We start from the raw sequence: 27,236 nt of genomic DNA, 5'->3' as shown, positions 1-27,236 counted from the left end.
ACACACACACGTGACCCCGCAAGGTGCTCGGTGTGCAGTCCCCGGGCCCGGCGGGCCGATCCGAGTGTGAGCGCGGCCTCGGCCTTAGGGCCGCGAGTTCAGATCCCGCCTGGGAAGGTGGGCGGGGCTCCGGCCGTCCCCACCCAGGGGCCCCCACGGGGGTCAGGCCCGGACCGCCGCTCACACTCACACTCACACTCACACACGCTCACTCGCGCTCAGCCCCGTCCGCGCGGCCCGGTAACCTCACGGCTCCCAGAGGCCAGCGGGGCGACGGGCGGCGGCGGGGCTCGAGCGCGGGCCCGTGCGTGCGTCCGAACGCGACCCGGGCGCGCGGCGGCGGCGTGCCCGGTAACCATGGCGACCGCTGGGGGCGGGGCGCGCGCGACTTCCGGTCCCAGGGCGCGCGCGGCCCTGAGTTCCGGGGAGCCGGTTTCCACCCGGACCTCGTCCCGGGCGCCCCCACGCGCCGCGCCTGCGCGCTCCGCCCGACGCCGTCGCCCTGCGGACGCGCTCGCTGCCCGCGGCGCCCGGGCCTTGCTGCGGGGTCTCCGGCCGCCCGCCGGCCGCAGGTGCGTGCGGGGAGCGGGGCCGGGGCAGGTGCGGGCGCCGGGGGAGGGCCGGGCCGGGCGGGCCGCGGCCAGCTCCGCTCCTCCCTCCCGCCGCCCCGGCGGGCGCGCGGGGCCTCCGGGCCCGGCGGAGGGGGCTGGGAGACGCCCCACCACCGCGCGGCCGGGCCCCTCGAATCCGGGGCCCCTCGGAACCAGGGCCCCTCGGAACCGGGGTCTCCTCAGAACCGGGGTCCCCTCGGAACCGGGGTCCCTCAGAATCGGGGTCTCCAGAATCGGGGTCCCCTAGGAACCGGGGTCCCCTCAGAATCGGGGTCTCCTCAGAATCGGGGTCTCCTCAGAATCGGGGTCACCTCAGAATCGGGGTCCCCTTGGAACCGAGGTCCCCTTAGAACCGGGGTCCCCTCAGAATCGGGGTCTCTCAGAATCGGGGTCCCCTCAGAATCGGGGTCTAATCAGAACCGAGGTCCCCTCAGAATCGGGGTCCCCTCAGAATCGGGGTCCCTCAGAATCGGGGTCCCTCAGAATCGGGGTCCCCTCGGAATCGGGGTCCCCTCAGAATCAGGTCTCTCAGGATCGGGATCCCCTTAGAACCAGGGTCCCTTCAGAACCGGGGTCCCGTCGGAATCGGAGTTCCCTCAGAATTGGGGTTCTGGGGCCTCTCGGAATCGGGGTCCCCCTGTCTCCTTCCTGGCCGGGCCTCCAGGTGTGGGCTCTCCGGGCCTCCCTGCGACCCGAGCTCGTGCTCCTCCGACGCCCAGCCCAGCCTTCCGCCGGGGCGCTGGTTTGGTGAGGTCACGCCGGGAGGGAGATAGGGGTCAAAGGCCGGGGCGGGGGAGGGGGCAAAGGCCACCCTGGATGATTTACCTGCTCCCCAGCTTTCCATGCGCACGCACCTGGCTGTGTGGCAGGTTCTCTGCAGCTCCCATGCTTGAACCCAGGGCCTGGTTGCTGGCCCTGAGATTTTTCAGTCAAGGCTGGTGCTCTGTCACTTGGGCCCCAGCTCCATTCCGGTTAACTGGAGATAAGAGTCTCGGCCTTTCCCGCCTGGGGCTGGCTTTGAACTGCTGCAATCCTCAGATCTCAGTCTCCCACGTAGGAGGATTACAGGCTTGAGCATCGGGCCTTCTTAAGGGTATTAAGATCTGAAGCCAATGTCGTTATTGAGGCCAGCTCAAAGGTCTTCTCAATTTATCTTGTCAACATAAATTCAGAGGTGAACCATTGAGCACACTTATTTTTATTTCAACTTCATGTAACAATTGCAGTCTTAGCTTTTTGTTGTTTTTGTTGTTACAGACCAAAAAACAAAAACCAGTGGGAGAACACAAAATCTGTAAGAGAGAGCTGTGAGTGCCGCCATGTGTAAGTCCAGGGATGGGTGTGCCCTTGGCCTGTGGGAATCCCTGACCTCTTAATTATAAATAGGAGCTGAGATCACTGCGTGCCACCCGTGGTCCCAACAGTGCGGGATTCTTGGTAAATGCTCTAGCACATGATGCAAAGGCAGGTGACACAAAATAAGTGTTGGGGATAGTAGTAATCAACCGTAGACCTTTTGTCCAGGAGGTATACAGGATAGCCAATTCCTGTTACCGTGGGAGATCATTGCCCTGTGTGAGTGTAGTGGAACCCCCCACCCCATTCCACAGAAATGGTTATTAAATGGAAGAAGTATGCAAATAAGAAAGTAGAAGTTCCAATCTGCATCCTGTGTTCAGACCTTCGGCAGTTGGTAGGCTTTGCCTGCCCAGCCTGGGCGAAGGGCAGAGCTGCCCTCCCTAGAGACCAAATGCATGGCCAGGGCATTGTTGCACTTGGAGAGAGGTGGAGTAGGGCTGCCCTCATTTTGCCAGGCCTGCTGGCCTAGGTGCCTCTGGATACTCCGCTGTCAGGACTCTGCTCGAGACCTTCCCAGCAGCCTCACTGCTCAGCTCTCTGTCTTGGCCTCAGCTCCTTTCTTTTACTCCTGGCCCACAGTCCTGCGGGAAGCAAGGGTCTGGTATTAACAGTCTCTGCACAAGGCTTCCTCTGATGCACTGTGTTCACTTGGCCCTCCCTTGGAATCCTGCTTAGTAGGCCACAGCGAACCAAAGCTTCTCTTTGCCCCTTGTAGACCCTGTCATAGTAGTAAAGGCTTGATGGTTGCTTTGAGTTTGTTTGGCTGGTTTTCCTGATTGCCCACCTTGACACCTGATTGCTCAACAGGAATTAAATGAGTTGCCCAATAGGAATTAAATAAATTACTGGGTTCTTGGCAGTTCACTGGATTTACGACTTAATTTAAATCCTCCGACTCTTGCTCTGTGTCAGCATGTTTGGGATTTTGGACGTGCACTATGACTTCTCTAGCTCAGGGTAGTAAAAATGGCAGATTCATCGCAGCAGCGACTGAGTTTTGCTGCAGTTGCTGGTGTCTGCTGTTACACGGTGCGTTCTTACATTTGTATAATTGGTTTTCCCCCCATTTGGCTCTAGTTAGACAGTTACTTAAGTATTTTAAAATAAAATGATGAAGGAAAGAAAAGCAGGCATTGCTTTGCTTGATACTCGTCTTCTTCTGTGAGTGCACTCTTGTCACCCAGGTCGATTACTTGGCCATGCTGAGGTCCCACAGGATGTGATGCATGGAAAGCTGTCAGGAACCTTATCCCTTCCTACAAAAGCAGCATCTACCCTTGCTGTGTGCTGTGTGTGCTGGTACTCTGCACTCAGTTTTATTAAACAGAACTACTGAGTTGGCCTCACAGTTTGAACAATGAGTAGTGACTTTTCCATTTCCAGTTGCTGAAAATGGGAACAGTGCCTGGGTCCCAGTCTGTGTTTACTCTGTCCTCTAGGAGAAGACCATAACCAGCAAATACATGGCTTGTTTGCCAGATCTGCTGACCAAGGCACTCTTGGGTTTCAGGTAGTTTTTGCTTTCATATAGAAGGTACAAGTATTAGGCTGAGAGAGTGTAGCATTATATATACTTTTAATCTCTAACTCCTTAAAGTAATACAGCAAGAGAAGAAAATTAGATTCTTTAATAAAACAGAAGGTAGTGCCATGCACTGCTGGCTCACCCCTGTAATCCTAGCTACTCAGGAGGCTAAGATCCAAGGATCATGGTTCAAAACCAGCCTGTGCAGGAACATCTATGAGACTCTTTATCTCCAGTTAGCCACCAGGAAACCGGAAGTGGCGCTGTGGCTCGAGTGATAGAGCACTAGCCTTAAGCTGAAGAGCTGAGTGACAGAGCCTAGGCCCAGAGTTCAAGCCCTATGACCAACAAAAAAGAGAGAGAGAGAGAGAGAAGGTAGTTGTGAAACTGTTGAACTTTCGCATGTGCTATGGATGACGTGTCTGTCTTCATGTTCAAGTCCATCCGTCCTTCTGTCCGTCCCAGTCCCCTCCCTCCCATGTCATCCTCTCCCCCTGCACCCAGCTCCCTGGATCTTGACCTCAGGGCCTGTTCTTGAACTCAGGGCCTATTCATTGTCTCTGACATTTTTATTTATTTATTTTTGGGTCCGGTTATGGGGCCTGAACTCTGGGCTTGGGCGCCATCCCTCAGCTCTTCAGCTCAAAGCTAGCGCTCTACCACTTGAGCCACAGCGCCACTTCCGGCTTTTTTCTTTTTTGCTTATGTGGTGCTGAGGAATCGAACCCAGGGCCTCATGCGTGCAAGGAAAGCGCTCTACCACGGAGCCACCTTCCCAGCCCTGTCTCTGATATTTTTGCTCAAGGTTAGTGCCCTACCAATTGAGCCACAGCTCCACTTCTGGCTTTCTGGTGGTTAATAAGTTTCATGGAGGGGCTGGGAATATGGCCTAGTGGTAGAGTGCTTGCCTAACATGCATGAAGACCTGGGTTTCAGTCCTCAGTACCATATAAACAGAAAAGGCTGGTAGTGGTGCAGTAGCTCAAGTGGTAGAGTGCTAGCCTTGAGCAAAAGAAACTCAGGGACAGTGTCCAGGCCCTGAGTTCAAGCCCCAAGGCTGGCAAAAAAAAAAAAAGTTTAGTGGCAATGAGTTTCCTTCCTAGGCTGGCTTCCAATTATGATCCTCAGATCTCAACCTCTTGAGTAGCAAGGATTATAGGTATGAGCTATGGTACCTGGTCTCATGTTAACTAAGACCAAAATGATTAATTTTTTAATGATGTTTGAATAGTGGACTCAACATTATTTATAATAAGTTATTCATAAGTATATAACAATGCAATTTGTCAGCTTCATCTTTCTGTACTATTTATTTGGAATGCACAACACAGTAAAAAGAAATAAAACTATAAACAAATATGTTTATATTAGTTAGAAAGCCAAAAAATGTAATCAAGGAGATAGAAATTTTATTTTATTGCCAGTCCTGGTGCTTGAACTCAGGGCCTGGGTGCTATCTCTGAAGGTAACCCTTTACCATTTGAGCCACAGCTCACTTCCAGCTTTTTTTGGTAGTTTAGTGGAAGTAAGAGTCTCACAGCTTTCCTGCCTAGATTGGCTTTGAACCATGACCCTCAGTATCAGCCTCCTGAGTAGCTAGGATTACAGGTGTGAGCCCCAGTGTCCAGCTAGAAATAAAAAAAATTTAAGTTTGATCAATATTGAGTTAAGTAATACTTAGCTCGTAATTCTTCACGATTTTTCTGCCCTGATTTGCACAACAGTTTGCCATGGAGACAGTTTAGGAGATAGCTCCGCTGTTAAAAGAATCTCATTTCCTTCATATTGTCACCAAGAACAGAGTAACAAGTCCAGGACTAACACCATGCCTTGGAATCTTTTTCACAGTCATCCTTGTTGATCTAAAGTAATTGAAGGGGCTGGGAAGGTGGCTCAGTGGTAGAGCGCTTGCCTTGCATGCATAAGGCCGTGGGTTCGATTCCTCAGCATCACATAAGCAGAAAAAAAAAAAGACTGGAAGTGGCATTGTGGCTCAAGTGGTAGAGTGCTAGCCTTGAGCTGAAGAGCTGAGGGACAGCGCCCAGGCCCAGAGTTCAGGCCACCCGGCCAGACTCTCCCCCCCCCCCCCAAAAAAAAAAAAGTAATTGAAAGCAATTATTTATTTTGCTTAAAAAAAAACTTAAGGAAATGGAAACATTATGATGAAGAGTATATGTACATTATGTGCTGTAACTAAGTGCAGACACATGTTTTAATTCATGTTTCTTTTTGGTTTTTTTTTGGTCAGTTGTGGAGCCTGAACTCTGGGCCTGGGTGCTGTCCCTGAGTTCTTCAGCTCAAGGCTAGTACTCTACCACTTGAGCCACAGCGCCACCTCCGGCTTTTTCTGCTTATGTGGTGATGAGAAATAGAACCCAGGACCTTATGCATGCAAGGCAAGCGCTCTACCACGGAGCCACCTTCTCAGCCCTAAACGTTTTTAATGACAAAACCATTGACAAATTTAGTAATGAAATAGGAAAGATGTATTTAATATTAGGGGATTCCTAGTGTGATTTTAATGTAGTTTCTTAAGTAGAAAATAGCTTAAAGCTATACAGCTTTAGGTATTTCTTCTAGAGAGTCCTATCTCTGTGTGAAATTAGTTTTATGATTCTAAAGAGTTCATCTAAAGTGATTATTAGTTTACTTGTAAGCAAAAGAAAAGCCCAAATTTTATTTTATTTTTATTTTTTTTTAATTTTATTTTATTTGTGAACATACTGTACAGAGGGGTTACAATTACATGGGCAGGATAATGCGTACATTTCTTTTTTTTTGTCTGTCGTGGGGCTAATGCGTACATTTCTTACCAAGCATTGCAGCCTCCTCCTTTGTTTACCCTTCACATCCCTTCCCAGCCTCCCCCCTCCCCCCCATCCTTCCTCCCCCCCCCCGACGTTGTAAAGCTTGTTTTCAACATGACAACTTGTACTTCTCATTGTTGCAACAGGTCCACCTGTATCCTTAAACGACTTGTTTTTCCCCATCTCCTCCACAAGTTATAGCCCAAATTTTATTATACTTAGTATCTTCAGCTAAAGAACAAATTAAATTATTTCCATATGAAGAAATAATTTTTACATTAAATGTAAAGCAGGAAGGTTTTGAAATGGTGGTGTGGGTGAATCTGAGGCGAATAACTCACCTGATGTTCACTCTATTGATACCATCCCTTCTCAGTGTTCTGAGTGTGAAGAATGCTTTGAATCAGAGCAGATTCTCAAAGGACACAGTGGTGTTTTGTCTTTCTTTTTTCTTTTCTTTTTTTTTTTTTGCCAGATGCCAGTGGCTCATGTTTGTAATTCTAGCTACTCAGGAGGCTGAGGATCAGAGTTTGAAGCCAGCCAGGGCAGGAAAGTCCGTGAGACTCTTATCTCCAATTAACCACCAGAAAAGCCAGAAGTAGAGCTGTGGCTCAAGTGATAGAGTGCCAGCCTTGAGCAGAAAAGCTGAGGGACAGAGTTCAAGCCCCAGGACCAGACTCCCCAAAAAGTAACAATTTTTTGTTTAACTTTTAGACCTGCATGGCATTGAGAACACTATGAAGCTCGTGCAAGTGTATTCCTGAAGAATATGATGGCTGAAAACAGTCTAAAAGTGCTAAAGATTCAGCAGTGTGTAGCAGCCAGCAAACTCCCTAGAAGCAAGCCATATATTTGCAATATTTGCTTCAAGCACTTTGAAACACCATCGAAATTAGGTAGGCATTATCTCATTCATACTGGTCAAAAGCCATTTGAATGTGATGTGTGTCATAAGACCTTCAGGCAACTAGTTCACCTGGAGCGGCATCAGTTAACTCACAATATGCCTTTTAAATGTAGCATTTGTCAGCGCCACTTTAAACATCTGAAGACATTTATGAAGCACCAACAGCGCCACAGTGAGACCTATCAGAATGATGTCAAGCAGGCCCGAAGATTGATGGAGGCCAAACAGGAAAAGCCAGCGAGTGGTGTGTTTGGGACTTTACCCCCAGAGGACAGATGGGCCTTAACACCATGCGCCAAATCTGATCCTGCGTACAGCACTGGGAAAAGAAGGAAGAACGTTCATGCGTGCGCCATCTGTGGCAAGATATTTCCGTCACAGTCAAAACTCGATAGGCATTCACTTATTCATACTGGGCAGAAGCCTTTTAAATGCCTCCTGTGCAGTAAGTCTTTCCGGCAGTCAGGTCATTTAAAAATCCACCAGCTCACCCATTCAGAAGAAAGACCTTTTCAGTGTTGTTTCTGTCAAAAAGGATTTAAGGTTCAAAGCAAACTTCTGAAGCATAAACAAATCCATACTAAGAGCAAGACTTTTCAGGCACTTGCATCAAAGTTGAGGAGTTCAGAGTCATACTTCCTGCCCCATATGTTAAATATAAATCAGGAAAGTTTTGAAAATGGTGGTGTGAGTGAATCTGAGGTGAATAACCCACCTGACGTCCACTCTATTTATATCGTCCCTTTCCAGTGTTCGGAGTGTGAAGAATGCTTTGAATCCGAGCAGATTCTCAAAGGACACAAGTGTTTTCCTGCCAGAGGTGGCAGCAAAACCCCGAGCAGGCTCAAAAAACCTTACAACTATAAAATCATTGTAAAAAAAATCTTGGCTAAGCTTAAACGTGCGGGGGGTAAAAAAATAGGTAACTGTCGGTCAGAGAGAAAAGCATTTAAAAGTAGTTTGTTGAAAAATTGTCGCCAGTCTAGTCAGCAGAATTCTGAACAAACTAAGAGAAGAACTCTGGGTTCTGGAAAGCAGGGATCGTATAAGCGAATTGGCAGTAAGAAGAAGAAAACACCGACGTTGCCATTTTCTTGGCAAAAGCAGTTCCAGAGTCAGAATAGGGGGAAAAGTTTGAAAGATATCCTTACATCCTCAGAGAGCCGGTTAGCTGTGGACAGCACTGCGACTAACAGAGACCTGCCAACCTATGGTTCATCAGGTGAGGGGTTCTTCAATAACTGTCAAGTGTTCCAGCATTGTGGTTTCCCAGTTCCAAGTGAGAACATACTGACTGGACATAAGATCTACCCCTGTGATAAATGTGAGAAAGCCTTCCCTTCTCTCTCTAAGCTACAGAGACACTACTTAATCCATACCGGACAGAGGCCTTTTGGCTGTAATGTTTGTGGGAAATCTTTCCGACAGTCTGCTCACTTAAAAAGACATCAAGAAACTCATATTGAAAAGAATCTCTATAGAAGATCATTTTACCAGCTAGACTTTGAAAATGTGAACAGTTTTATCCCGCCAAGTGGTGACAGCTATAATGCTTCTCAACATCAGGCTTTTGGTTTTCAGAAATACGAGGTTTCGCAGTCGAATCAGTTATCAGAGATGGGAGTGAAGCCAGAAACGGAGGATTTCATTCTAGGTGCTTATGGCGGGGGTGAGCGGCCTTTCCTCCCCAGTGCGCTGCTGGGAGCCGAGCAGGGTCACTTCAGTGGCTACCCAGGCTACCCTGAGAAAAACGATGGTCTCCTGTACCCGTGCAGTGTGTGCTGCAAGAGCTTCCGCTCTCCTTCCAAACTCGAGAGACACTATCTCATCCACGCGGGGGAGAAGCCATTTGAATGCTCAGTTTGTGGCAAAAGGTTCAGACAGGCTCCACACTGGAAGAGACACCAGCTCACACACTTTAAAGAACGCTCACAGGAGAAGGTAGCTGCCGGAGATCCAGTTGTGTAACTGGAGACCCCTGCCCAGCGTGCACACTCGCGCCGGCCTCTCAGAAGGCCCACATTAGATTGATTTCACAGGCAGTCATCTGCCCTGCATAGTAAGAGTAAGGTAGCTAGAGAAAATAGTGTTTTAGGAATCACAGTTGAAATCATAGAGGGAAGGGTATGGTTTGGTGTCATTAAGCATTTGTTTTCATACTATAAGCATACTTTGGCTCTGTTGGAAGCCCGTGGTGTTGGAGCTGCTCAGCCTTGTCTGACTCCTCGAGCCACCCGCCTCCCAGCGGATGCGCGTGCTGCAGGTGAGCTGCGCCAGGCCACTGCGCTTTCTCTTACACGGGAGCCTAACTTTCATCTGTGGCTCAAGTTTTATCGCCAGACTTCTTTTTTCTCCGTAAGTTTAAAAGTCATAGCGATACATGTGAAGAGGAGAACTATTTGCACTGGTCTTTTCAAAGCTGGGCTTGGGACTGGCTGTGTTACCAGTGATCTACCAGGTGATTTTTTTGTTTTTCTTCTTTCTTTTTTGTCAGGGTTGCTGTTGCCTTCCCAAAAGAATGTAAAAGTAGGAGAGAGGCTAGTTTGCGCTCACACCCATTTCCCATAATTCTTACCAGGAGTGTTTTCTGAGTGTCATAATTGTCTTGAAAATGTGTTTGCAGTTCTACTTTTTTGGAGGAAAATTTGCAGTTCATCTGTTTGCTTACTGGTTGGGAGCCATGGCATAGACAAGCCTGCCTAGAAAATGGCGTTTCTGTAAGCCTTTGCTTTACTTGGGAGCATTTTGACTTACCTAAGCCTATCCTACTGAGCCTATCCTACTGAGAAGGGCATGAATTATCTAGTTTTAGGTTTCATTCCTCCTGTTATCGCAAGATGCTAAAGAGTTTATTTGATCCTTACAGCATTTTTATTTGCATTAATAAGGTAATCATCCCAGTGTAGGAATTAGATGCTTATAGAGTCCAAGGTATCATTTTTCTTAATAGAATGGTCATGATCTGGAAAACGTTTAATCCTAAGAGACTTTCTTCATAATCACACAATCGAACTTCGTGTTTGCCATACTTTAAGAAATCTTCAAGAATGACTTCCTAGCAATAAAAAAGTTTACCATTGTGTTTGTAACGTGAAGAGAACAGCATACTTCAGTCTGGAGGAAACCCTCCATTGAGATTTGAGTAAGTGGATGATTGTACGTTTGCATCATGTTCTGAAAACTGTCTTGTGAAGGGGGCGGGGGGAGGGAAGAGGAAGGGTTTGGTCTGCTTGCGTTATTACAAGTGGTTTTTTAAGTAAGTTGGGTTTCATTTATAGAGTAGAAATATGACAGTATGACTAAATTGCCCAAATGATGTACAAATACCTGGGTTTTTGTTTTGTTTTGTTTTTTAGGAGAGGCATTTAGCTAAAACAGAGGAAAATCACGTTTTAATTTCCCTGTTTCTTTGAGATATGTTTCTCCAATATGAGCAAGACATGGTTAACAGTGTTTGCTTTGCACAAAATTCTCCAAGAATACATCTGTTACATAAGGGCAAAGAATCACTAGTTCATATTTTTCCGAGAATAAAAGCTGAAGAATTATTTGCTTCGTGTATCAGAAGTTACGGATTTTGGCATTTTCCTAAGCTATTTATATAATTTTATTCCAAGAACCTGTCTTACTCGGGTCCTGGCTGGACAGGGGCAGCCCAGTGTTGTTTGTGTGACTATGGGACTTTGTTTGCCTAAGTGATGCGCTTTTCTTTGGCCCGTGCCTATTTAAGCTGTTTCATATTGAAAGTTGGAATACTGTAAAAATTTTGTCAGAGATGTACTGTAGTGCTATTTGAAGTACCTGTAACAAAATGCTTATTTTCCTTTATTATCATTGCAAGCTTCGTATGGACATTTTATAGGGTTGGACAGAAAGCAGATGTTAAGTGACAGTTCGCTGTGTGCTGGAGCTGTGGGTGCTGTGGATCAACTCCTTTGGTTTTCTGGAAGAAAATAAAATAAAGATAACTTGGACGTCTTGTTTGGATGACCCCAGGCTGGCGCACGGCCGCGTGTCTGTTTTGTCTGCGGTAAGGTGTGTGCGCGCAGGCGCGTGCCCAGGTGTGTGCGTGCCTAGGCGTGTGAGTGCGTGTGCGCGCGCAGGCGCGTGCCCAGGTGTGTGCGCGCGCAGGCGCGTGCCCGTCGGGGCGGGAGCTCGGGCCCGCGTGCCGACCTCGCTCGCTGGCGCTCCGCCCTCGGGCCGGCCGACCACGCTCTCGCGGCTTCCACTCCTGAGCTCCGACCGCAGCCTCCTCCGTGGGGCGGGGCAGGGCAAGGCGCTCGCGGGGCAGGGCGCGGGGCCGGCCCTGGGCTCCGAGGGGACGGCCGGGAGGGAGCGGGGCCAGCCGGGCCGCCCGCGCCGCGCGTTCCCCCGCCGGCCGCTCGGGGGCGCGCGCAGGAGCCGCGGGCGTCGCCTCTGGCCGAACTTGGCGCCTGCTCCGACTTCCGGCCGCGCGCGCCACTTCCGGGGGACGCGCGTACGGCGCGGCGCGCGGGCTTCCGGCGGGCCCCGGGCTCCCCTCCCGCACCCGCGCGGCCGCCCGGCCCGGCTCCTCCGAGACCCGCGGAGACCCGCGCGGCCATGGCGGCCCCCGCGCAGCCCAAGAAGATCGTGGCCCCGACGGTGTCCCAGATCAACGCGGAGTTCGTGACCCAGGTGAGCGGGGCCTGCGGGCCGGGGCGCGGGGGGAGAAGGGCCTGCGGGCCGGGGCCCGGGGGGCCGGGGCGCGGGGGGCCGGGGCGCGGGGGGCCGGGGCGCCGGGGGAGAAGGGTCTGCGGGCGGGGGCCGGGGCGCGGGGGGAGAAGGGCCTGCGGGCCGGGGCCCGGGGGGCCGGGGCGCGGGGGGCCGGGGCGCGGGGGGCCGGGGCGCCGGGGGAGAAGGGTCTGCGGGCGGGGGCCGGGGCGCGGGGGGAGAAGGGTCTGTGGGCCGCGGCGCGGGGGGAGAAGGGCCTGCGGGCCGGGGCGCGGGGGGCCGGGGCCTGCGGGCCGGGGCGCGGGGGGCCGGGGCCTGCGGGCCGGGGGGCCGGGGCCTGCGGGCCGGGGTCCCGCGGGGCAGAGGCCGGGGAGGAGCCGGGAAGCGGCCCGGGCGTCCGGTTGCCGCAGCCGTGCGGTGTGCGCGGGGCTCGGGCGAGGCCGGGGCTGTGCGAGCGCGCGCCGGCCGCACCCCGGGGCCTTGGGTTTGTGCGTTTCTCTCACGGAAGGGCTCGACCCCTGGAGCCGCCTTTTTCTGGTTAACGGTGATGAGCATGTCATGGCCGGGGCTGCCCGGCCTGGCCTCAGTCTGCCATCCTCACACCCGGCCTCCTGAGGAGCCAGGACGACAGCCACGCGCCCCTGGCTCCTTTTTTTTTTTTTTTTGGTCGGTCATGGGCTTGAACTCTGGGCCTGGGTGCTGTCCCTCAGCTCTTCAGCTCAAGGCTAGCGCTCTACCACTGAGCCATAGCGCCACTTCTGGCTTTTTCTGCTTATGTAGTGCTGAGGAATCTAACTGAGCCACCTTCCCAGCCCCCTCAGTGGCTTTTAATTGCGGTCTGGTGGATGATGCGTTTGGAGGTCCCCTGGCTAAGTGTGACATTGGGTAGGAGCAAGGGAGGAAGACTGGAGCGGCCTGGTGGTAATGGTGGTGGAGAAAACAGGAATTAAGACCAGATTGAACAGCAGCGTGAATGCTTTGGGCGTCTCCTCGGTGGGGATCCGGGGAGGACGTCCCTGTTGGGCCCTGGTAACTGACATGCCCAGCAGACATTCAGGGAAGTGGTTGGCAAGGCACTGGAGCCTACTAAGCCGGGCCATGTGCCTTGAATATAAGTGGGAATCATGAGCTAAGGTGATACTGCAGGAGTGATCAAGACACAGCTTTTACGGTTTTCCACGCTGGCTGTGAGAGCCGAGGCAGGGCGCCCAGCACTTGGCGTGGAATGAAACACAGGTGGCCAAGGTTACAAAGCACTGATTGATCGGAGGGCGAGTGAATTAATGAGCAAACATCCCAGGCGTTCTGAGCTGGTGGAGGGGTCCTGGGCTGTGGTCACAGCCAAAGCCTGAGGTCCACCGGGTGCTCCTGGGTACTTGATCCTTCCAGAAGCTCAAAAAGGGGATTTTAGGGGACTTTGAAACAGCAGAATGGAGATGTGGGGGGTGGGCTTTGATGAAGAATTTGAAACTACTCGTGTGTCTTTTGAAAGAATCTCCAGAAGTGATTTTATTGAGAAAGTGCATTCTAGGGAAGAGAGACACTGGAGTTGAATACCTCCAGTTTTTCCTTTAAAGAAAGAAAATGAAGAGCAGCACATCTGGCTGGAGAATGTGCTGTGAATTACTTGTTGAGAGAATGGCTGAGATCGAGATGAAAGACATGTACTTTATGACGTTTTTTTTTTTTTTTTTTTTGGTCGGTCATGGGGCCTGAACTCTGGGCCTGGGCGCTGTCCCTCAGCTCTTCAGCTCAAGGCTAGCATTCTACCACTTGAGCCACAGCACCACTTCAGGCTCTTTTTTTCCTGCTTATATGGTGCTGGGGAATCGAACTCAGGGCCTCAGGCATGCCAGGCAAGCGCTCTACCACGGAGCCACCTTACCAGCCCCATGACCACATGTTTTATGCTTTTGTGTTTTTCCTTTCAGGAAGGTGTATTTTGAGCACACTAAGCTGTTGTGCTAAAGAAGAGTGGTTTTGATTTACCTGTGACTGGGAGTTTGAGGGCAGGCAGCATATGTTTGAATATGGTGATGTCTGAAAGATTGAATGTTAAGCCTCAAGGAAAAAAGTAACTCAGAAAAGAGAGTTGATGTTTTCAGAATGTTTAGCACGTGTTTAATCAGCTCGGATGAACAGTAAGGAGTTTAAGACATGTACTTTTAGTTGTAAGTTCTCAAGTCCTTCAAAGCAGACCAGACTTAGATCTGTTAAGGATTTGTTTTTTTCAAGGTAGTTAGCTTTTCTGTGATGTCCTTAAAGATCAGAGAGAGGAAGTAAGGCCGGTCACAGGAGTTCCCAAGGCAGCTGGGGACTTTCTGTTTAGTATGTAGGGTAACTTCAGAAAATGTCATTTAAGGGCTGGGAAGTTGGCTCAGTGGTAGAGCGCTTGCCTTGCATGCATGAGGCCCTGGGTTCGATTCTTCAGCACCACATAAGCAAAAAGCAAAAAAACCGGAAATGACGTTGTGGCTCAAGTGGTAGAGCACTAGCCTTGAGCTGAAGAGCTGAGGGACAGCGCTCAGTGCCAGAGTACAGGCCCCACAACTAGACCCCCCCCCCCAAAGAAAAGAAAATGTCATATAAAATAGGTGGTTACTACAATAATTTTAAGCCTTTCTGTTGTTGTTTTTCTGATCCCAGGGCTTGAACTCAGGGCCTGGACTCTGTCCCTGAGCCTCTTTGTGCTCAAGACTAGCACTTGAGCCACAGCGCCACTTCTGGCTTTTTCTGTGTATGTGGAACTGGGGAACCGAACTCAGGGCTTCGCTCTACCGCTGAGCCGCACTCTCAGCCCTAAACTTTTTTTTTTTTTTTTTGAGGGCTTTTTAATGGAGTATTAGGTTTCTTGCTATAAAAGCAAAGAAGACAGGTTCCATGTTTGAAGAATTTCAGTTAAGTGAGTAGTAGTCAGATGATTACACAGGCTAGTGATGAAGTTATTTACTAAACAGTGGAAGCAATTATAGTCTTTAGATAGAGTTGAAGAAAGCCTGGCAGAAACAGTGCCATCTCAGATTTTACCACCCGCCCGTCCAACATTGACTGTCTCCATTGTGCCAACTACCTGTACAAGCCCCTTCTTCTGAATATATTGAGTCCTTGTGGTTATTAGAGATTCCTAGGTGTTGTCCTGAGAAAGGATCTCATTATGTAGTCTGGGCTGGCCAGGAACTCACAACCCTGCTTCAGCTCTTGAGGGATGGGATTATAGGCACCGACAACCAGGCCCGGCTGAGTTTTCTATTTTTTCAGAGATTGCATTTTAGTTTGAAAAGCATTTGCAGGGTTCTGCTATTCCTTGAACATTATAAATTCATTTAAGTTTCTGGAGAGATTGTGTGTGTGTATACACACAATGTTTTGTTCACAATTTTTATGTGTTTTTGGTGTATGGTAATGTAAAGGTTTCTTATTTTACATATCAGCCTACATGAAGATTTTGAATTTGGTTTTTAGTGCTTGTTTGGCTGTTGATTGACTGTGACACTGGGTAAATAATGTCATTTTTAAAACCCGAGTCCCTCATCACTTTTCCAAAGATGCTTGCGGTCCTGCTTCCCTCGGGAGTGCTGGGAAGGGGTGCGCTGTGCTTTCACGTCATGGCTAGCTGCGGTGCCAGGCACTCCTGGCCTTTTGTGGTGAGCACGGTGCACGGCTGCGTAGCTCTGCAGCTGTGCGCTGTCCTCCGGTTCAAGCCCTGCTGCGTGTGTGAGACGCCGTGGCCGGGCACCGTGTCTCTCCACAGGGCACCAACAGTGACTTGCAATTTGTGCTGTTCCCTTTTGCAGTTAGCCTGTAAGTACTGGGCGCCCCACATCAAGAAGAAGTCTCCTTTTGATATAAAGGTAAGGTTTTTGGTTGCGGCTTGCTCTCTAATGTTATAAACATAAGGAAAACAAAAATGCGCTCTCTCTCTCTGTCTCTCTCTCTCTCATTTTTTTTTTAAGTTAGACAGTTTTACTCATGGTAGGAAATTTGGAAAATAAACTACACATAATAATCATTAAATTAATAATCAGCAGAGATAACTTCAGTTATTTAATTTCCTGAGAGCGTTACACAAATACATTTGTACATACGTTACTTAACCGTTCTCTTTACAAAATCTTAGATTATTTAAAATGTATGTTATGTGAAATATTTTTGCAAGTATGAAATTTTCATGCCAGCGTTCCAGCCGTTTATTTAGGGTGGAATCTGTTCTCTTGTGGTGTGAGATTGGAAACCGAGATTCTACCACTTGAGCCACTGCGGTACTTCTGGCTTTACGTTGGTTGGAAGTAAGAGTCTCATGGGCTTTTCTACCCAGGCTGGCTTGGATCTGCAGTCCGTATGTCTCCGCCTCCTGAGCAGCTGAACTGAACTGCATGGGATGCACCAGCACCCTGATGAAAAAATACTGAAGTGTCATTTTGATATTAATATCTGAAAGTCCCAAACCTGCTCATTTTGTGTAATCTCAGAAATTGGAATCCATCTGTTTAAGGTTTGAAATAGTAAACATTTTCATATTTTTGGTACAGGTTATTGAAGATATATATGAGAAGGAGATCGTCAAATCAAGGTAGGCATGACTTACACAACAGAGTTTGTAGGTCAAGTGTGATCTGTTTCTGGCTGTCTTCTGCATGACAGGCTAGTTGAATGCTGGGGAGACTGCGCAGCAGGGGCTGTGGAGCCACTGTGGGGAGCGCCGGCGGTGCCTTCCGGCTGGGTGTGAAAGCGCCCCGGGCGGGTATGGAAGTACACCGCTGCCTCTGAAGCGGATTTGGGGATCCTCAAATGCACTTAAACTTAAGAACTCTGAAGCATTTACACATCTTAAAAAGTTACTTTTCTATGTTTTTAGGTTTGCCATCAGAAAGATAATGCTGCTGGAATTTAGGTAAGTTAAAAGGCATCAGTTTGATGACCTGCAAGATTTAACTGTGCGTTGTGTAATTCTAAGTAGTGGTTAGGTGTGGCTCCATGTGAGAGAGCATGTAATGAGCACGCCGAGACCCTGGGTTCAGTCCTCAGCACCAGCAACCAGAGTCTATAAATCTGTGGACATATTATCCTATATTAGTTACACAGAGAGCATTCCATCATTAATGTGTTTTCTTTGTATATGTGATTTGCTTATTTACACAAACACACACACAGGGTTTTTTTTTTAATTTATTTATTTTTTGGGTTGATCATGGGGCTTGAGCTCTGCACTTGGGAGCTGTCTCTTCAGTTCAAGGCGAGCTCTCTACCACTTGAGCCCCAGTGCCACTTCTGCTTTTCTGGTGGTTCATGACTTTCCTGCCCGGGCTGTCTTTGAACCGTGATCCCCAGATCTCACCCTCCTGAGTAGAAAGGATTACAGGCATGAGCCACGGGTGCCTGGCTTTATGATGTATTTTCTGCTTTTAAAGATAATGCTATGTGAAGGATATTTTGTACCTGAGGTTTTTCTCTTTCTCACTGGTTAGTAACATTGCTGAGCAGTTTCTGTCCTTGATGTTTCTAGTGACCTGTGGGAATAATTAGGTACATCCTCAATACCTCTGGCAGCCTGGCCCCAGAGGCCCTGAGGATGTGGTGGACCAGTGCGGCCTGGAATCCCTGCCCTCTGGTCCAGAGCAGGAAATGTCAGGGCCTTGAAATCTGACTTCACGTTGAATCCCACCGTCCTTAGGTCTCAGCCTCCTGAGTAGCTGGGATTGCAGTGTGAGCCACTGTTGCCCTACGCTAAACCTTAGCATTTCTGAAAGATACTTTTCCTGTGGTTTAGGGCCACTGCCTCCAATCGCTTTCTTCCTAACCATGCTTGTGATACTAACCATGCTTGTTGATTTAAAGCTGATAATTTGTCACATAACTTTCATTTGTACTTAGTGAGTTGTGGGTAAGAGACTTTATTGGGGCCTTTGATCTCTTACTCTGTGACAGTGCGTGACTGCCGCCTCCCACAGGTGCATTGTGTGCATGCACACCGGTAGCACTCCCTTAGACTGTGGCTAACTCCGAAGGAATCGCAGATACGCAGATTTTCAATGCACTTTTAGGAAGTTAAGGGTATGTTTTTCTAGATGAGGGCTGCAGTACGGTGACTGATGGTGAGATGTTGGGTGCTGTTTTGCTCTTCACAGCCAATACCTCGAGAACTATCTCTGGATGAATTATTCTCCAGAGGTGTCCAGCAAGGCCTACTTGATGTCCATCTGCTGCATGGTGAACGAGAAGTTCAGAGAAAACGTCCCTGCGTGGGAGGTAATGGATGACCTGCCCCTGGCCTTCCTCCCGGGGTGAATAAGTACACTTGGGAGCGGAGCTCTATCCAGTAGTAAGGGAAGGAATGTGAACCAGACATTGAGGCTCATGGCTGAAACCCTAGCTACAGGAGACCAAGATCTGGAGGATTGAGGTTCCAGACTCCGTCTCCAAAATAACCAGCAAAAATAGGACTAGGGTTGTGGCTAAAACGAATAGATACATGAAAGCCAGGGCTAGTTTTCTTTTGATTTCAGTACTTTTTTCCAAGTTCCTGTGACTAAAAAGTGATCAAGATGAAGTTAGTTTTGAGTGTTCTGGAAACAGTGAGTGGCCTGGCTGAACGTAAAGCTGGGGACTTTGAATAGAGCCGGGTGAGGTCTGATGTGGGGGTGGTGCTGTTCTCAGTCCACGGAGCACAGGGTGAAGTGGGGGTCTTGCATGTTGGGATGAGTTGTGCCACATGCTTGTCGGAGAGCACAGAGGTGCGTCATCAACTTGGATGCTGTAAAGGTGGTTTGGTGATTAGGATTTGATAGAGGGAAAGGACAAAGGAGATTTGCCTGGTCCACAGGGGTGTGTCCAAGACCCCCGGTGGACAACTGGCTTGGACCATACTGAGCCTGCATGTACTCCATCCTTCTCTGTACACACACGTGTGTGGTGATCACTGGGTAGATGGGCACAGGGAGAGATGAACAGAACTCATGGTGAGCGTGTACTCCATCCTTCCCTGTACACATACGTGTAGGTGATCGCATGTACTCCATCCTTCACTGTACACACACGTGTGTGGTGATCGCATGTACTCCATCCTTCCCTGTACACACACGTGTGTGGTGATCACTGGGTAGATGGGCACAGGGAGAGATGAACAGAACTCATGGTGAGCATGTACTCCATCCTTCCCTGTACACGTGTGTGTGTGCATGTGTGAGTGATGATCAGTGGATCGGGGTGAGCAGAGGAGAAGCCCACGGATGTGGGGGAAGAGACCAGCACCAGAGACGCTGCTGGTTAAGCACAGGGAGACAAGGCACAAAGGAGAGAAGAGCATGAGGGTTGCAGGGGTGTGTCCGACTTGGCCTGGGGTGCAGGTGGAAGCGTGGGGAGAGCGTGCACCCCGGGACCTGGGGGGAGGCTGGGAAGACCGGCGCTCTTCACTGCTCATGTGAAGAGCTCATGCAAGATGCAAGCCGGAAACGCTGCTCCTCGCATGAGTTGCAGTTAAAAGAATTTGTTTTCCAAAACAGTTCGTTTTGTTTAGATCAGAGCAGTGAACACATTTCCAATTGTTAGGGGATCAGCTGTGGTGCGGTGCAGACATGTCTGCGGGGGCGTCCACGGGCCGCTGGCCTCTGCCACCGGTGTGGCCGCGCGCTCGTTTGTGCTCAGGTGATGCTCCTCCCAGACGCTCGGGAGGCGGCTCTGACTTCAGGGAAAAGCCGGATGAGCGGCAGGTCAAGGCAGGCTGCTGTTCTTTCTTGTCAGACGTTTAAGAAGAAGCCAGATCACTTCCAGTTCTTTTTCAAGCGCATCCTGACAGCGGCGCTGGCCGAGACGGACGGCGACTTCTCCCTCCACGAGCAGACGGTGCTGCTGCTGTTCCTGGACCACTGCTTCAACAGCCTGGTGACTGCCCTTCTCTCCAGGGGCTTGGTGGGGGGAGTTCTGCTTGAGGGTAGTTTGGGGGTGACCGCTAGGCCCATGGCTGCGCCGCAGTAAGAGACACCATAGCGTGTACCACGGAAAGGGAGTCCTCGAGCAGCATGAGATGCTAGCTGATGTGCGTATACAGCAGCGGCAGTGAGGCTGTGCGCTTCCTCTCCTCTGCTCGGCCTCGGCTCGGGCCTGGCCAGTTAGCCAGCAGCAGAACCAGAGCCCTTTCCCACCCAGGCCAGTCTGTGTGTCCCTTCATCCTTCCTCAGATTATCTTCTCAGTGACTATTCACTCGAGCTCTTCAGGGTGGCTGTCTGAAGCGTGACACACATGTGGTAGAGTGAAGACCGTGGCGGTGCCAGAGACCTGGGTCTGTGAAAGCCACTGTCCTCACTGGTCCTTAGCATTGACGAGCCCCGAGCTCACGGTGAGGACGCTCACCCCGTCCTGAACGTCTGGCTCACACAGGCACTGTGTCAGTAAGACACAGCACGGCCCCACGCTGCCAGGAACATTGGGACGCTCTTGCCTTGTATTGGAGCCTGTCATAAACAGGAACCACCAGAAAGAGTACACGAGCAGGAACGAGCGGCATCCTCCCGGGCACAGCGAGGGCCGTGGCCTGTAGATGCAGCTCCCGCCGTGCACAGCACAGCTGTGGGGAGCGTGCGTGCTGGGCACTGCCCGCATGCCGGGCGTCTGCCTGCTGCCCTGCCTCGGGGCGGCGGGCGTCTCTGTGAGTGGGAAGCACTGCAGGCTGGAGTCCTCACGGGACCACATCAGCGCACACGGAAGCCCTGGGGCGATCGTGAGCTTGTCTTCTTTATGCTTAACAGGAAGTGGACCTGATCCGAAGCCAGGTTCAGCAGCTCATCTCCCTCCCCATGTGGCTGAGCCTGCAGCCCGTGAGTATGCGCGTGGGCAGCAGCTGTGGGGGCGCGTGGAAGTCATCGCTGTGCGGCCAGGGCACTGGGGAGGAGCTGCGGACGGCACCACCAGGCTGCCATCCTCCCGGGTGACAGGTGCACAAAACCAGCGTGAAGACGGTGAGGTGTGGCTCACACATCTGTTCCTGTTGGACACTGTGGCTCACACCTCTAACCTTAGCTCCTCCAGAGAGTGAGAGCTAGTGGGTCTCAGTTCAAAGCCAGCCTAGGCAGAATAGTCCAAAAACCTCATCTTCAGAAGAAGGTCAGATGTTCCGGTGGCAGTGGGTGCGTAGCACGCAGGGAGGGGGGGAGGCCACAGACAGATGGGGAGCAGAGTCTCTCCCACCCTGCCCCTCCCACGGGTTCCAGAGGGCGCACACACCGCGCATACAGGCAGCACGCGGGGAGGGGGGGAGGCCACAGACAGACGGGGAGCAGAGTCTCTCCCACCCTGCCCCTCCCACAGGTTCCAGAGGGCGCACACACTGCGCGTACAGGCAGCACGCAGGGGGGGGGGGGAGGCCACAGACAGACGGGGAGCAGAGTCTCTCCCACCCTGCCCCTCCCACGGGTTCCAGAGGGCGCACACAGGCAGCGCTGGACGACGTGGCAGCAGCCACGGCCCCTTCACTGAGACCTGCTGCTTCATAGTGTGTGTGTGAGGCTGGCAATCCTCCTGCCTCCCCGGGGAGGCTGGGGCTGCAGGCCTGTCCCACTGCGCTTGGCCTGCATCAGTTACGGGGGTGAGAGTATTGTTGCGGCTCTACATGGGGTCACTCACCCCTCTCCCCCCCCCCCAAGCAGTTTTATCAGATTTCCTTGTCCCATTAACCCAGTCACAGATCAGCTGTTCTGACGATCCAACCCTTACTTAATTTTTGGTAGTTGTCTACGGATTTGGGATTTCAGTGATTCTGTCGATAAATGTTTTTATTTTTTTAGATATTTCATAGTTTCAGGAATGAGCAGTTCAGGAATGAGTTGTTTTAGTGGAGTTACTCGTTTCCTAGTTGTCCAAGTCTCTCATTCCCTCCCTGGCAGTCCTGTCCTAGGACCCTTTCAAGCATTGGCATCATCTTCGTTGTAAAGCTGAGCTTCCGGTGGTCTAATACCACATCTGTCTTTCAGGCACGGCTGGAACTGGAATTAAAGAAGACACCTAAGCTCAGGAAATTCTGGAACCTGATTAGAAAGAATGATGAGAAGATGTCTGAGGAAGCGAGGGAACAGTAGGTGGCCACACCCGCTGGGCGGGGCTGGGGCGGGCTGGGGCGGGGCTTGGTGCGAGTAGAGGGTCCAGCATCGTTCGGCTTTGGGCTTCAGTGCTGGTGGCTAGACCTGGGCCTGTCAGGTTTGGGCTCTACCGCCGAGCCGCCGCCTCACCCCTTACCAAGGCCTCCCCGGCCTGCGCCTGACCTCCCACTCTGCCGGCCCTGAAAGGGTCCCTGTGGCTCGGTCTCTCAGGCCACCCTGCTGCACAGACGTCTCTGTGCCGTTTTGGTTTTGCACCTCCTCTAGCCTGATGAGATCCGAGTGCCCACCCTTCCCACTGCATGCGCTTCCTTCACATTTCCTCCAGCCCTTCTCCCCAGGGGCCGCCTCCCTCCATTCCAGCCAGGGCAGCCTGGCGCCACCCTCTGGACACCTGCTGCGCTCTGAGCTGAGACTGCCGCTCACCGCTGTGGTCAGGCCACCGCTGTGGTCAGGCCGGCACGGCCGGCAAGGTTCCGCTCTGGGTGCTGTGTGATGGGCGGGGCTCCATGTGAAACGGGAGCCACTCTGGCTCCCGCAGGGCGGAGCTCAGCGTGAGGACTGGGCACAGGCTGCGGCCCACAGCGATGAGTCGGTCCTGCAGGCGCGTCTTGACTCAGTGCTGCGCACAGTGCGGTTCACGGCTCAGATGGATCTTAATGGTTTCCCTCCTGTATTTCCCGCAGGACTGGCACACTCGTCCGCACTGTCCAGTACCTAAGAAATGTTGGGAAAAATAGAAATGAGCAGAAAACCGGTTTTTGAGAAAAGGTTGAATTTTAGCCATTGCAGTACTCAGTGTAACTGCATTTAAATGGTAAATGTTCAGTGGCCGAGGTCAGCGGAAGCATGGCTGCGGTGTGCAGTTAGCGCTGGCCCCGCAGCCCGCAGCCAGGCCCTTCCTCTCGTGTAGCACTGAAGTGACAAAGACGCCCTGTGTTCCATTTATCGTCTCAGTGTCAGAAAAATAGAACATGAGCAGTGTCAGAAAGGCACGTTCAACATTTAACTTGGTTTCAAAATAATTTGGTGCGTGTTCTTTGGTTTTAGGGCCTACCGAGAAAGGAGATTTCTTTCACAGCTCATCCAGAAGTTCATCTCCGTGCTGAAGTCAATCCCACTTTCTGGTAACTGTTCTCTCTGTGGCTCATCTGGGAACTGAGGGGAGATGTTGTTCTGGAACTTTCTCACTCATCTAAACATGTCCCTCAGGATGATTTTAGAATGTGAGGACAATGTCCTGGCTGCTCACCAGGACTGCCTGGCGCAGGTCTCCAGTGGCACCAGAGGCTCGCGGGAAGGTCCTTAGAGCTAGCAAATCCTTGCTGTATTTGCTTCCTGGAGTCAGGTTCTGAACCAGGCGCTGGAATACAGTTCTGGAAAGACGTCTCTGACCACCGTGTCATGTGTGCGGGAGAGAAGGCCTTGTCAGGTTTCAGCTGTACATGAGGGACAGTTACATGGATGGTAAAACCACCGTTAGACAATGCTCCTTTGCTGTCCTTAAACAGCCGTGCAGCCTAGGTGAAGATAGCCACACACTTCACAGATGCACATCGTCATTCCCATCAGAATCCACGCAGCACAGATGCGCATCGTCATTCTTATCTAGGGTCTGAGCTTTAGGTAGAATGTTAACAGAAAAAGTTGAAGGAGGAGAGTCCAGCTGTCATTTCCATATGAAAGTCAGGGAGGTATTCGCGTTCCTTTTACGTCAAGACTTCCATTCTCCCATGCATTATAAATAAATACGAGTCATGAAGGTACTTGCAGGGTGCACTTACGGGGTGCTAAAAGCCAAGCCCCCCCCCCCAGGACCAACGGCTGCAGGCCCTCAGAGCTTGTCTGCGCAGCAGTGGCGGTTCCTTTTTTTTTTTTTCGGTGATAGTCCTGGCACTCTAACTCCTGGGCGCTGTCCCTGAATCTCTTTATACTCAAGGCTAGCGCTCTACCACTTGAGCCACAGCGCCACTTCAGGCTTTTTCTGAGTAGTTTATTGGAGATAAGAGGTTCACAGACCTTTCTTCCTGGGCTGGCTTCAAACCAGGTCCTCAGATTTCAGCCTCCTTAGTAGATAGGATTACAGGTGTATGCCAACAGTGCCTGACCTAAAGTTGCTATTTTTATTGTACTACAAGAAAACAAAATTCTTAGACTAGTGCTGAACGTTAATCAAGCAATCTCAATTTGTTGGCAATATACCAACACAATGGTGATTTTTAAGGTGTACAGAGAAGTCAAAAAAGATAATTATTTTGAATATTTAAAGTATAATACTCGGAGCTTTTCGTAGGGAGAGGCTTGGGAGAGGATGTGTTAGGCGAGGTAAGCTGTACTCAGGCACAAGTTGCATGGTTCCCTTATTCGTGGAAACCAAAACGTGCATATAATTTAGAAGTGAGTGCAGGGTGGCACCCAAGCCATTGCACATGAATTAACTGACGTGTAATCTGTGGAAAACAAATAGTATAATTCTTTGGAAGGACTAAGTCAAGGCCTAACAAGATGAGTACTAGGAAATGGGTACTTGCAAGCAGGGAGGATCGAGAGGATAGGGAAGAAGAATGAGCAGGGAAGCCAGTGGAGTGCAGACGGGAAGGCTCTGTCTACACTGCAGGATGCAGGCCCGAAGGCCCTGTCTACACTGCAGAATGCAGGCCAGAAGGCTCTGTCTACACTGCAGGATGCAGGCCCAAAGGTTCTATCTACACTGCAGAATGCAGGCCCGAAGGTTCTGTCTACACTGCAGGATGCAGGCCCGAAGGCCCTGTCTACACTGCAGGATGCAGGCCCGAAGGCCCTGTCTACACTGCAGGATGCAGGCCGGAAGGCTCTGTCTACACTGCAGAATGCAGGCCCGAAGGCTCTGTCTACACTGCAGGATGCAGGCCCGAAGGCTCTGTCTACACTGCAGAATGCAGGCCGGAAGGCATTGTACAGAATGGGGAAGGGAAGGGGTGGGGTGAAAGGGCAGGAGGCATGGTACACCGAAACTGCTTTGTTAACTGGAAAAACTCAATACACCACCTAAACATTAAGAAAAGCGAGGGGTGGGGAGACATCGCTCAGGAGCCCTGTGTTCGTTAACTGCGCTGTCCAATGGCAGCTCCTTGACCAGTCCCTAAAAATAGAAGTGTTAAAAAATTATACGCTCACAAGAGCACAGATGTGTTCTCAAAAGTTCTCAGCAGGTCTGTGTGTCACTGGCATTTGACTGTCAGAGTAGTGCACTGCTCTTGTAAGCCGTTGTGTTAAATCCCCTTATGCATGGTAGAAGAGGCAGTGCACGCGCAGCCGGGAGGGTGTTGTGAAGGAGTCTCGCTGGTGTGCCCCTTCCCGCCAGCCTGTGCACCTTCATGGTGTTTGTGCAGTGAGGTGAGGCGCAGGGGCTTTGTAGGTGCTTGGCAGCTTTGCAGCAGCACTCCTGGCTAGTGACGTTCTGACACGTTCCCCCCTCGCCTAGAGCCTGTCACAATGGACAAAGTTCATTACTGCGAGCGGTTCCTCGAGCTGATGATCGATCTGGAGGTGAGCATGCGCACCGACTCCACGTCGTCCCCTGGTCCCCATGGGGCGCCCTGCCCCCGCTGGCCTCGGCCTCCTCGCGGCTTGCCGGCGCCTGGCAGGTGGCACGGGCTGCCGCTTATTGTCAGTTTGGGTCTTTTTTTTTTTCTTCTAAGATTTTTGAAGGTGTTTTTGCCCTGTGAGGTGCCATCCCCCTCCGCAGTCCATTTCCTTCCTGTCTAACAGGAGCTGGTGTGGTGGTGTCGGTGGGGCCGTGACCCAGGAGCGCTCGTGTGGCTGTGTGCTTGCACCGTGCTCTATCTCATTATTTCAGTGACTTGCCTGGGCTTTCCCACCTTGGCAGTCGTAGCCGCGTGGCCCAGCGCGGCTGAGCATGCAGGGGAGGGGAAGTGGCCACGGCCAGGGCCGGCTTCACTGGACATTGAGCACCTTCCCCCTGCTGCTTGCAGTGGCCCTGCCCCGGGTGCCTTGCAACGTCTGGGTGGGCACACTGCGGGGTACAGGCCGCGCCCTGACATGTCTGCTCCCCCAGGCCCTGCTCCCCACCAGGCGCTGGTTCAACACCGTCCTGGACGACTCCCACCTCCTGGTTCACTGCTACCTGTCCAACCTCGTGCGCAGGGAGGAGGACGGCCACCTCTTCTCCCAGGTGAGTGCCCGTGGGCCACCCGAGTACCGGGCTGCCACGGGCAGAGCAGACACCGCACTGACGCCGTCAGGAGCCCCAGTTAGTCACCCCAAAGGAAACTCGCAGATCTTACCTTTCTCAGCTGTCACCCAGTGGTGACAGAACCCCAGGCTAACCACACACGTGCCCGCGTGTTCACAGATGCAGGAGTTCTGTTCCCGTCTCACTTCCGTGTCTGTCTGTGACAGGCCCGTTCCTCTTCTGTCTCCAGACGGTCCCGTCCCATTCCGCGCGCGTCTCCATGACGGGCTTCCGCCTCACGCCATGTCTCAGCAGGCATCGGTGTCGACAGTGTGGAGGTGTCTCACCCGGTCTGTGTCCTTGATTGGCAAGGCAAATGAACGCTGAGTTGGTTACTCTGGGTATGAAGGCAAATAGTATTGCACACTTCTACAAAGTTAAGACAAACTTGCAATTCTTTTTTGTTTTTGTTTCTGTGCTTTTTGTGGGTTTGTGTAGGGGGTGGGTACAGTAGGATTTGAACACATAGCCTCATAACTTTTAAACAAGAGGACTAGCACCTGAGCCCCCAGCCCCGGCCTCCCAGCACCTCTGCCACCTCTCTGGCTATTTATGCTCAGGCTTCAGTTGATGCTGCCCCCCTCCCCAAACACCCCCCCCCTCCCCTGCGCACTTTCTCCTGGCCTGGAACCACAGTCCTGTCACTGCCTCCCATGTAGCTGGGACCACAGACATGCACCATCACACCTAACCTGTTACCTCAGGTCTCACTGTGTGTGTGACCTCAGATTGTGATCCTCTTATCTCTGCCTCTCAAGTGGCTGCACAGATCGAGCCATGTGTCTGTTTCACAAATTTGTCATTCTAGCTTTGAATGAGTATACAAATTGCAGTTTTGTGTGCTACAACTTCTGTTATCTTACAACTAGAAATGTTCATCCTCTTGAGATTCCACCCAGTGATTTGCATATGTATCGTATATATAGAAATCTTAGTGCGTACTCTTCCATGGGTGGGTCAGAACTATGGAGCCACAGATGGCTGGTGGCTGCAGAGACTGCCAGGAGTAACTCAG

The 27,236-nt window shown here is 51.3% G+C and overlaps 2 protein-coding genes across 3 annotated transcripts in view; both read left to right on the top strand.

Annotated features, from left to right (window-relative positions):
* Positions 1 to 487: 487 nt before the first annotated feature.
* Znf770 (zinc finger protein 770) lies at positions 488 to 11,199 on the top strand. Of its 2 annotated transcripts, XM_070005724.1 has the most exons (3): positions 488 to 572; positions 1,869 to 1,934; positions 7,017 to 11,199. In XM_070005724.1, the coding sequence occupies exon 3, from the start codon at positions 7,072 to 7,074 to the stop codon at positions 9,175 to 9,177; it is 2,106 nt and encodes a 701-aa protein (XP_069861825.1). In that variant the 5' UTR covers positions 488 to 572; positions 1,869 to 1,934; positions 7,017 to 7,071; the 3' UTR covers positions 9,178 to 11,199. The 2 variants fall into 2 exon arrangements, with proteins under 2 accessions (XP_069861825.1, XP_069861826.1); XM_070005725.1 differs by lacking the exon at positions 1,869 to 1,934 and having other exon boundaries at positions 555 to 572.
* A 514-nt stretch (positions 11,200 to 11,713) lies between these two features.
* Aqr (aquarius intron-binding spliceosomal factor) overlaps positions 11,714 to 27,236 on the top strand; it is a 49,377-nt gene continuing 33,854 nt past the window's right edge. Inside the window, exons 1-11 of the mRNA XM_070005721.1 lie at positions 11,714 to 11,865; positions 15,696 to 15,752; positions 16,431 to 16,471; positions 16,757 to 16,792; positions 18,027 to 18,147; positions 19,639 to 19,779; positions 20,644 to 20,712; positions 21,865 to 21,965; positions 23,038 to 23,114; positions 25,451 to 25,515; positions 26,045 to 26,161. Of these exons, the coding sequence (XP_069861822.1) occupies positions 11,791 to 11,865; positions 15,696 to 15,752; positions 16,431 to 16,471; positions 16,757 to 16,792; positions 18,027 to 18,147; positions 19,639 to 19,779; positions 20,644 to 20,712; positions 21,865 to 21,965; positions 23,038 to 23,114; positions 25,451 to 25,515; positions 26,045 to 26,161 (900 nt within the window). The 5' untranslated portion in view covers positions 11,714 to 11,790. The remainder of the gene's footprint in view (positions 11,866 to 15,695; positions 15,753 to 16,430; positions 16,472 to 16,756; positions 16,793 to 18,026; positions 18,148 to 19,638; positions 19,780 to 20,643; positions 20,713 to 21,864; positions 21,966 to 23,037; positions 23,115 to 25,450; positions 25,516 to 26,044; positions 26,162 to 27,236) is intronic.

This window comes from Dipodomys merriami, unplaced genomic scaffold (genome assembly GCF_024711535.1).
Source record: "Dipodomys merriami isolate MVZ:Mamm:240054 unplaced genomic scaffold, mDipMer1.0.p SCAF_69, whole genome shotgun sequence".
In the NCBI taxonomy this organism is placed as follows: Eukaryota; Metazoa; Chordata; class Mammalia; order Rodentia; family Heteromyidae; genus Dipodomys; species Dipodomys merriami.
Note: the sequence above shows the minus strand (reverse complement) of the source record. Positions and strands in the feature narration are given on the sequence as shown.

What these genes read in the sequence shown, in the direction of transcription:
- Znf770 (XM_070005724.1), top strand. Translation starts at nt 7,072, where the DNA reads ATGATGGCTGAAAACAGTCTAAAAGTGCTAAAGATTCAGCAGTGTGTA.